Raw genomic sequence first — 11,758 nt, forward strand, 5'->3', positions numbered from 1 at the left:
CCAAAATAGCATTTTCTAGTGGTAAATAACGAACTTCTACTTCATGCAACGACATAATCACATAATAAACTAGCCTCTGCACACCATTATCAACCCATATCAGCACTAAAATCATGGCATGGGACGCTACAGCAACATAAGCAAATAGGACTTCCTCTTCCTCGGGCCAAGACATAATAGGTGGCCGAGAAAGGTATTCTTTCAGCTGCTGAAAGGCCAAGGTGCACTCAAACCCTTCCCACTCATGCAACAACCAAAAGAAATGCCTACACCTATCTGCTAACTGAGAGATGAATCGATTTAGAGTAGCAGTCATCCCTATCAACTTATGGACCTCTTTGAGATTTCGAGGAGGTTGTAAATTGTTAATTGCTTTAATCTGATCAGAGTTGACTTCAATTCCACGGTGGGTGACCATGTAGCTTAGAAATTTACCTGAGTCAACGCCAAAAGAAAATTTGGAAGCATTGAGGCGCAATTTGTGCCTCCTTAGTATTTCAAAAATATTCCCAAGGTCTCCCATGTGCTTGGACACCACCTTACTTTTCACCACTATATCATCTATATAAACCTCAATATTTTTGCCTAGTTATGGCTCGAACATCCTAGTCATCATCCTTTGATAGGTAGACTCTGCATTCTTAAATCCAAAAGGTATCACTTTGTAGTGGTAATTTCCAGTAGGAGTAATGAAAGTTGTCTTCTCTTAATCACCCAAAACCAATGGTATTTGATGGTACTCTTGAAAGATATCCAAGAAGTTCATTCGAGGATGGCCTACCGTTGCATCCACTAACTGATCTATCCGAGGCATGGGGAAGGGGTCTTTTGGGCAGGCCTTGTTCAAATCTGTGAAGTCCACACATACTCGTCACTTCCCGCTCTTCTTCTTCACCACCACAGTATTGGCCAGCCACTCAAGGTAAAACACCTCCTTAATAGTCCCGGTCGACTTAAGCTTGACTACCTCTCCTTGACAGCATCAGAATGGTCCTTAGATGAGCGCCAAGGTGGTTGCTTTTTGGGGATAATGGATGGATTGACATTCAAATAATGACAGATGAAGTTTGGATCCACTACAGGAGTTTCGTAAGCACTCCATGCGAACATGTCAATATTCCTCCTGAGAAACACTATCAGCTCTTCCTTCTCTCAAGGAGGCAGCTGAGCTCCGACTTGAAAGAACTTTTCCAAATCATAATCAATAACAATTTTCTCTAACTTCTCACACTTTGCCCCTTCTGACACCGTGTCTATAGATAACACCGGAGTCTTTGATTGCTATAAGCCCCTCTCAGCAAAATCCAAGGACTCAACTGCTGGCTAATGCATTATTGCAGCCACTAAACATTGCCTAGCCATGGATTGGCTCCCAACCAACTCTTCAATCTAATCCTCGGATAGGTATTTCATTTTTAAATGCAGGGTGGAAGAAACAGCTCTTAGGGCATAAAGCTAGGGTCTTGCCACAATGGCAGTGTAGGGGGAGTAAGCATCCACTACAATGAAGTCCACCTCAACCACTTTCGAACCTGCTTGTACCGATAGTCTAATCTGACACTTCAGAAAAACAACTTTCCCATCAAAGCCTAACAAAGGTGAGTCATAACCTGTCGAATCCTCAGGTTTCAAGTTTAGCCCTCTATACAAATCAAAGTACATTATCTCTACCCCACTGTCCTGATCCACCAACACCTTTTTCACATCGTACACCCCTATTTTGAGAGTGACCATAAGGGCATCATCATGTGGTTATATGGTTCCAACCTTGTCCTCATCCAAGAAACTCAACGCTAGTCGGACCTCAACCCTAGCCCTTTTCGGCTCAAGGGTGAAGTCCTCTACGTGTGGCTGAGCTATGGATAATACTTGGGAAGGACGAGATTCGGTCCTCCCTGAAGCAGCCAAAATAACATTAACTGTGCCCAAAAGGGCTCTCGAAGAAGTATCTCTCTAAGATCCCAATCCTGCTTGGCCTCCTTGTCCACCAGGCTGATACAAAAATTGCTTTAGCTTTCCTTCTCTGACCAGCTGCTCTAGATGACTCTGCAAAGTTCTACAATCTTCTGTGATGTGTCCTCGCTTTTGGTGGTATTGGAAATGAAGGCTTTGGCTGCACTTCATAGGGTCTCTTCCCATCTTATTTGGCCATTTAAAGTATAGCCCGTTCTTAATCTTCTCCAAGATTTGATGCGCTGGTTCCTGGAACACTATGCCAACCACCTGAGTAGTAGTAGACCCAGATTGCCCAACAAAGTCTCTTCGAGGCCGGTTGTTGTTGTATCTGTTTGACTTGAAATCCCTCCTATCCTGAGGGATAACCTTAGCCTTCCCTTTACCTTGTTGCTGGTCTTCCTCGACCCGCTTATATTCGTCAATACGGTCCATGAGCCGATGCACACTCCTTACAGGCTTCTTGGTCAATGATTTTCTTAGATCATGTTTGGCAGGTAGGCCGACCTTGAAAGTCCTTATAGCCATGTCATTAAAGTCTCCATCTATCTTATTGAACATCTCCTAGTATCTGTTTGAGTACGTTTTTAGGGTTTCCCTTTCTTGCATGGCCATAGACAACAGGGAATCTAAGGGCCGAGGAACCCTACTACAAGTCACAAACCGGGACCCAAATGCCCTTGTAAGCTCCTTAAATGAGCTAACATAACTTTCTCTCAGACCATCGAACCATCTCATTGCCACAGGCCTCAGACTGGATGGGAACACTTTGCACATCAAGGCTTCATTTTTAGAGTGAACGACCATCCTCTAGTTGAAATGGCTAACGTGCTCCACTGAGTCTGTTCTGCCATTATACATGGTGAACATTGGCTAAGTAAACTGTTAAGAAAGTTTTCTACCTTCAATCTTACGGGTAAAAGGTGACTTGGAAATCTAATTCAGAGTCCTGCCCATAGCGTCATTGCCCAAGCCCTGGTGAGACGGACTCTCCTTTCTCCGCCTATAATGGTGATCCTAATCACACGAAAAGGACTCATTGGGAAGACTCCTGGACCTGGAGCGATAGCTATTATCACTATCATCATCAAAAGAGGGGCCATAACTTGAAGGGGTTCCCCTATGTCACTCACGGCGTAACCTCTTTTGTAAATGGTCAATCTCCAGTTGCATGCTCTTAGTGTTCTCTTCATGAGAAACGTGACTCCCACATCGAGATTGGCTCCTACAACTATGCGCGGTATGCACACTAACCTTTCGGTCCCTTCTTCGCTTGAGATTGAGAAACTGGTCTTGACGGTGGGAACCAACAAACTCCCCTCGATTACGACCTAAACCTACCATAACTGAATGTTAAACTCACCACAACACAAGAAATCCCCATAAACGACACCAATTGTAAGGGTGCAGTTTGGTTCCTATGCCCAAAAGGTAATAGGACCTAGGCCCAAAGAGTCCAATGCAATGAATTTGTAGAAAGTGGGTCAGAAAACTAGGCTCTGATGAGTTGAATAAAAATTATAGTGGATCTAGATGACAAGAAAATAGAGATAAACTGGTTTTATCTAAAGAAAATCGTTATCGGCTTAATTCGAGGAGGTTAGTTCTTATATATAATTCTTTTGAATTTGATTACAAGTCCAGTTCTTGTTACAACAATATTTTTCTCTTTACCTTTTGGTCCCTTCTCCTCAAGGTATTGTTTCTCTTTTATACTATCTTCCTTCTTTTATCTCCACCCTTCACATATAGACCAAGTTTCTAACGTTGATCCCTGTTCCATTAGCACCTTCCTGAAGTCTCTGAAAGTAGCTGTAAGGTTGAAAATTACTGTTCAGATATCACTTTCATATTAATGAGGCCAGAGAGTTAGCTGTAGAGTATTCAATGCGATGGTAGCAGCTTTCACAAGTCCAGTTCTTATTACTACAATATTTTTCTCTTTACCTTTTGGTCCCCTCTCCTCAAGGTATTGTTTCTCTTTTATACTGTCTTCCTTCTCTTATCTCCACCCTTCACGTATAGACCAAGTTTCTGACGTTGATCCCTGTCCCATCAACATCTTCCTAAAGTATCTGAAAGTAGCTGTAAGGCCGAAAATTACTGTTCAGGTATCACTTCCACATTAATGAGGTCAGAGAGTTAGCTGTAGAGTATTCAATGCGATGGTAGCAGCTTTCTTTTAGATATTTCATAATTCCCCTTTGTCCTGTGCTTTCATAATGTGTATCCTTATCAATAGAATCTCTCGGAACGTTGCCCTGGATGAGACTACACCTTCGGACCTCTGCTTTGCTTAGATAAGGAGGCATTCCTCCTCAGACCACCTTCTTGAACTCTTATAACCAAACCCCATTTCTTCATTCACTAACGTGGACTCCCATAACAGTGTTCATCCGTCCTCGGACTACTAGATGTCCTTAGATTGGTCCCCCGGCCCAACATATATATAGATATATATTATTAGGCCTATCACACCTACAGGTCTAAACCCACCATTTTGTTGGTAAATTAGCAAAAGCTAAAACTGATTACAAATCCTTAAATGGAATTGACCATAAATTAATTAGGATTAACGAAACACTAGTGTGCAGTATAGCGAAACACTGTTGCAACAAATTAGTATTACAAATATATAATGTATAATTCTGCGACAGTAGTGTGGGATTAGGATTTTGCACAAATTTTTGTGACTTCTCATTTTAAAAAAAAAAAACCATGTATTGTTGTCTGGTCGCAATTGTGTATGCAATGGTTGACCCTACATATGTAGCCTTACGTCCGCAATATTATTTTTCTTTTTTGAAAATACTTTGGCAATCGTATGCATTGCTTGGTTGATACTTACTCCCTATGATGTCGATATTGATAATCAAGGACTTAAGTCGTAAGGGTAAAAATGAGTGGAGGTTAATCCATTCAATCAAATCGGTTTGACCGCTTATTATCTTCCTACGTTTGTGTGTCGTAACTTTAGGCCTAAAGTCTGGATTAAAAAATGGTCTTTGGACCTATAACTAAGTGGTGAGTTCATTTTTCACTCAAATCTCAGAGTTAGTGGTGAATTTCTTAGACCAGGCTTTGGAGGGCCTCTTTCTTCTAACTTATCTATATTACTAATAAGAGGATTCCTCTGTTTCGTTTTCAATTTTTAACTTACCAAAATATTCTCATATAAATTCTAAAATAACATACCTTTCGTTTAATTTTTTTTGGCGAAACTACAATAATGGTCCCTCAAGTTTATCTTATGTGCGCAATTGGTCCCTCAAATTTTTAAAATGAGCAATATAAGTCCTTTTACTAACTGTCATTAACGGTGTTACTTATGTGGCTAATGGAACAATGACTTGGCATTTTATTTTAATGATGTGGCATATTTTTAATTAAAAAATTACAAACTAAAATTACACGTGAAAAGCATTATTTACCAAATTAAAAAACTATTTTCTACCAATTGTAAACACCTAGCCACGGCTTAAAAAAAAAACACCCAGCCATGAGACAGAGAAGGGGAGAGAGGGAACAAAAAGCCTTAGCTGCCGCAACTGCAAGCTCTCCACGCACTCCTCCACATCCACATCCGCATCCACAAACCGACGATGTCATATTCATACCACAATCCCCTAACGACGACGTTTTGGACATCGCCACAACGCTCATGCTCGAAGACATGAACAGGTTCGTGTAAGAACTCGAGGACCGCGAGCAAAGCGAGGCGGAGATGAGGAAATTGAAGGAGGATCTCGACCATCGGATCCACGATCAAAAACTCACCGTCGATATCCACAACATCCCGGACCAACAATGGAAAAAATACGGCGACAATTGCCACCGCCCCTAACGTATGGCCAAGTCTTTGCCATCGTCTTCATCGTCATCTTCAAAGGCTTTGGTTGACTCGGAGTGTTTCAGGCTGTATTTCAAGGGCTTGGTGAGCAAAGAGAGAGTTAGGGGTATAATGGTAAATTTGGATTATGCAAAGAGAGAGTTAGTTGCTAAGCTTCAAGCTCTCAATAAAGCTCTGACCTTGGATTTGAAAAGCATCTCCTTTTTTTGTGACGATTACAATTGGTGAGTGGAGGAGTGCGTGAAGAGCTTGCGTGTAATTTTAGTTTGTAATTTTTTAATTAAAAATATGTCACATCATTAAAATAAAATGCCAAGTCATTGTTCCATTAGCCACATAAGTAACACTGTTAATGGTAGTTAGTACAATGACTTATATTACTCATTTTGAAAACTTGAGGGACCAATTGCGCACACAGGGTAAACTTGAGGGACCAATATTGTAGTTTTGCCATTTTTTTTCCTACAAAAAACAAAAAATGTTAAAAGAGTAATACTATCTCATGTACAAAAGGGGAAAAAAAACCATTATTCTCATTTGTATTCAAATGTTTGATACCTATCTGTATTTGTTATCTATTTGAATTCAAATATGTTTATAAAAAAAAAAAAAAAAAAAAACTTTTTCCAAAACAAACCCACCGTAAAAACTACCAATTTTTATCTTATATTCAGATGTCTTATTCCTATCTATAATTGTTTTCTATTTGAATTCAAATACTTCAATTATGTTTTAGGCTTTTTCTTTTATCTTCTTCATTCTGCCTAAAACTTAGGACACTATCTTTATCTCATTTTTAAACATTATTCTATGTTACCTTACCTTTCTTAAAAAAAAAATAAATAAATACAATATATCACTTTTAAACATTATAACAATAAACCAAAAAAAAAAAAAAATTTATTACACATGCAAAACATGCGTAATGAGTCTAGTAAAAAGATAAGGAACTAATTAAGACTTCCGGTAGATATTCCTTGGAGCTTACATGAGAAGATTAAAAGATTTTGTTATGTGTCATAAAGAGAAGAGAGAATTATTTATAGGTCCACCAAATTTTAGGAAATTGAGTTCTGCCCCTATTTTTGTATCAATATATATATAGGCAGCAAGCTATCAGATGCCATTTTTACTACCAATGCAATAAATTCGGAAGGAGCTCTACCATTTCATTTTTTTTTTTTTGAGAAACAAACACACACATAAGGGAGAGGGAAAGAGATTCTAACACAAAGACACATCAGAATTTCACTCAAAAGCCATGGTAACTTTTAAGGGAGAATGGGGCAAGTTATGCTACACACAATACACTCTCTTAAGCAATGTGGGACAATTACCCATTCTTTTTTTTTTTCTTTTTTTTTTGAGAAACAAGCACACACACACACGCGCGTGCGCGAGGGAGAGGGGAAAGGGTTCTAACACAAAGGCACACTACAATTTCACTCAAAAGCCATGATAACTTTTAAGGGAGGGTGGGGCAAGTTATACTACACATAACACACTTTCTTAAACAATGTGGGACAATTACCTAGGGCACGTTTGGTAGATTGTAATAGATACTATAATATAATAGATATTCTTATGGCATAACTATTCGGTTGTTTGGTTATCTTTTTATTACAATGAATAGTTATTTCTTATGAATAGCAATTCTTCAAAATGAAAAATAATTATTCCTTATCAAAAGTACTAAATATCTATTCTTCAAAATGAGAAATAACTATTCTTTATCAAAAGTACTGAATATTTATTTCTTCATCTTATGTAATAATTTTAAAAAAAAATTCCTAAAAAGCTATTAGTTGTCACATCTTTAAAAAGAAAGAAAATAAATTTTCGTTGTTGTTAATTATTAGCTCTATTTTGAATACCCTAAAATAAGTGTATTTTAGGAAATTTGACTTAAAAATGATTTAATTACACATTCTTTTTATACTTTACTAAATTGTGGATGCATATTTAGGATTCTATTCCTAAATGGTCACCAAACTAATTAATAGTAATACTTATTACATTCCAACTTAATATATTCCTTATAATACTTATTCCTATTTCCATTTAATAATTATCACAATGTACCAAACGTGCCCCTATTCTTTTTTTTAAGAAACAAACACACACAAGGGAGAGGGAAAGAGATTAATATTATCCTCATTTTATTCTACACGTGAAGAAACATTTATTTGTTATCCTGTCATGCCTCAGAGTAATGCATAACACTTCATCAAAATATAATTTCATTTTAATCACAAGAAAATTAATTATCCTAAAAGTGAAATATTACAATTTAAACTTCAAAATTTCTGTGTTGTGTTTCTAAAAAACAGAATAATCATATGTCATAAACAAATTGTATAGTTTTGTGCATCATATAATGTTATTTTTACATTTATTTCTCAAAGCAAATGATGGACCATTTTTATTGGCTACAACCCCTGGCTAATATTAAACCCAAATATATATATATATATATATATATATTATATGATTTCCAAAAACAAGATTGCATTATGTATACACCACCTATATATATATATATATATTATATGATTTCCAAAAACAAGATTGCATTATGTATACACCACCTATACACCACAATCCAAAATACCAAAAAGATAAAAGAAATCCATACATTGTAAAGAGCACATGAGTAATACAACATTAAAAAAAAAAAAAAAAAAAAATGGCATAAGTTATCAAGAATCTTACATTCCCTAATAATTCACAAACATAATTGGGACATACATTTGCAATAACAAGTCATTAAATTCGTGTCTTTTTATGAAGATAGACAAAAATTTTGGTTGAATGTATACAATGGATAAGAGCAACAATATGGGGATTAAAAACTAAAATAATATAGAAAAATGGTTAGGCACAACGGGATAAATTTGTGTAGCTTCAATCACCTTTATGGACGACAATTAGTGATTAGGTCTAACTGTCTAAGAGCATTCGTATCAGCCTCCTCAGATTTTTAGCTAAATTTATCGATAAAAAGCTCTACTTTTTCTAGTTTAGATATTCATGTTTTTTATGCACACTCATCAAACTCAATACTCTATTTTTTTACTCCATTTAAATATTATATTTTATCTCTCCAAAATCCCTTAAACAAACACCATATATTGACATACAAAACCCATATTTTGTCAAAAACAAATTCAAACCCAAATTAACTAAAATTCCCATAAACAATCCCTAACCTAGAACAAACAACCCCAATTGCACAAAAATCAATTCAAAGCAAACGAATCAACCAACAAAAATCAACCAAAGTATCAACCCACAAATTTCGATCTATGAGCATGTAAAAGCACATCAACCTATCGTGCACCACTACCAACAAGTGAAACACATTGATCTGGATGGATGATTCTTGAGAAAGAGAAGAAACAGAGACAGTCAAACTCCGAGAGAAGCTCCACCACCTCGCACCACCACTAGGCCACTAGCACCCCCTAACAAATCAACCACCACAGATCCATGTGGATCGGTTCTTAAGAGAGAGAGAGAGAGAGAGAGAGAGAGAGAGAGAGAGAGAGAGAGAGAGAGGGAGTCAGACCAGGGAGAAGGAGACTATGAGAAAGAGATTGGGTATGAATTGAATAAATTTTTTTATTAATAGCGATGAGCAGTACCTTCATCAATAGTAACGAGGTACTATCCATACATTACTTATGTGTTCTAGTTTGAAGAGGCTGACGCACAACACAATTGTGTGGGTTAGCTATTTTTTTAACCGAATACTAGTTTATGTAGTCTAATGGAAATGCTCTAAGATTTGGAAAATAAAAACTCTCACAATAGAAGGGAGTAAGACTAACGGTGGTTATCGCGAGTTAGGGAGTAGTGGGTTTTCATTTTTAGTGATAGGTTATGGGTTTTTGTTTTCCAATTTGAGACTATGTTTTCCCATGGTGGATTTTTGTTTTTAAGCCACTTCCCCAAATGTTCCATTGGTTGGAATTCATTTTGGATCTCACATCTATTCACTTATTGGTGACTTGTGAAAGCTTAAATGGAGAAAGAATGAATTTAGAGAGAAAAAGGGGTTGTGGTGGTTTTCCTCTTTTTTTTGTTAGCGTAATATGATGTGTTGGCTTTGACATATGGGGGAGTTGCGATGAATGGTGTGGTGCGGGGATTTGAAACACCAAAAAATGTCACCTAGTTGAACTACAAATTGATTGGATGATTAACAGAACAACACCACAACCTCATAAGCTCAGAATCAAGGCCCCTAAAAGAGTCAAGATGTATTTATAGAGAATCGAAGCAAACACTCTACCTACCAATTAAAACCTTAAAAGGAAAATACCCAATCATAATCCTTTGTGTGCCCTGTGCCACCAAGAAGCCGAATCATAGTCCATCTATTCCTTAAATGTCCAACAACCAAAGCTTTGTGCATTCTTGTTGTTGGGGATTTATACCTGATGATCATCCTTTCTTTACAAGTGAAGACATCATCAAATTGTTCATTGACCCACCAAAAGCTCCATGCCCCTTGAAAGACCAATGGCTGTAATCCTTGATGAAATTTGATGGGTAAGAATCATATATTGCACCATGGTGGGATAGTGGATATTCATGCCTTGCAAAGTTCTCCTCAGTAAGCACCATCAAGGACGCACCTTCATGCAACAATGTTGCTCCCCCTTGCAGATGGCATCCACCCCCCCTGGCTGGATAAAGCTTAACGCTGATACTACCATAACCAAGAATAGCAATGCAATTGCTGCTGTTGCTAGAGCCTGCAGAGGTGAAGTCCTAAAGATATGGGCAAGAAGCAACGGCCATTCTTTGGGCTATCTAGCTTGCTAAGGATGAAAAATGGCCCCACATTGTCATTGAGGGAGACACGAAAAATTGTTTTGATCCTTTATCCTCCTCATCAACCACCCAAAATTAGTCCATTAGTAACACCGTTAGTAACATTCTTAGTCTTAGAGAGTCTTTTCTTATTTGTTCTTTCAGTTGGGTCAAGAGAGAATGTAACATAGCAGCTCATGCTATTGCTAAACTCTCACTTTCTAATTTTCAGTCGTTCTGTTTCAATAATCTTAGTCTTCCATATGTTTCAAGGATGGTTTTTGAAGTTGACTTTTGTTCCCCTATTTCAGTTTGATTTTGATTTAATAATATTGAAAATTATCAAAAAAAAAAAAAAGTTATTGGATGATTTTTTATATATGTTCACCTAACTTCTTCATGAGTTGGAAAACACAATCACTAATGAGGCAAATCACCTCATTAAAAAATTGATTGACCTAACCAGCATGAGAAGAATCCATCTTGATTGCTCATGAGAGAGTCCAATGGCATCGATGGAATATGTATATGTCTATTATATATTTTTTATGAACTCATAAAAGTTAGAAATCATATCAGCATATTTGTTTTTTTGCTGAATAATCATATCAATATTGTTTAATACATACATGATACATCCATTAATTAATAAATTAATAAATAATAATAATAATAAAAATACTAAATATGTGTTCTTTATTTTATATGCGTTATTACAAACCAAAAAAAATAAATAAAATGGACAAAGTTTATATGCGTTATTATCATTGCATTATATATTTTTCTTATATCTTTCATGCTTGCAAACTTTTAGAAAAATAAATATTAATAATTATGTCATCAATAAATGGTTTAAATTACAAGTTTTTATAATTTAAAATTATGCATAAAATATAAGTTTATAAATCATACAATAAATAATATCTTATTAGTACAAAATTTGACATATGTATTGAAAACTTAAAGAATATATAATTCAATTATTAAATTTTGAAAATATATAATAATATTTATTTTATTGATTAAGATTGTAATCATAAATTATAATCAATTTTATAACTAAATTATGTTTAAAAAAATCTTTTTTTTAAAAAAAAACCAATCAGACTCAGATAATCATAGCTCACAGTACAACCA

At 36.2% G+C, this 11,758-nt stretch overlaps 1 protein-coding gene across 1 annotated transcript; it reads right to left on the reverse strand.

The window, feature by feature from the left end:
* Window positions 1-1,953: 1,953 nt before the first annotated feature.
* LOC115964524 lies at window positions 1,954-2,481 on the reverse strand. Its single transcript, XM_031083820.1, has one exon. The coding sequence runs from the start codon at window positions 2,479-2,481 to the stop codon at window positions 1,954-1,956; it is 528 nt and encodes a 175-aa protein (XP_030939680.1).
* Between the last annotated feature and the right edge of the window lie 9,277 nt (window positions 2,482-11,758).

This window comes from Quercus lobata, chromosome 10, assembly GCF_001633185.2.
Source record: "Quercus lobata isolate SW786 chromosome 10, ValleyOak3.0 Primary Assembly, whole genome shotgun sequence".
In the NCBI taxonomy this organism is placed as follows: Eukaryota; Viridiplantae; Streptophyta; class Magnoliopsida; order Fagales; family Fagaceae; genus Quercus; species Quercus lobata.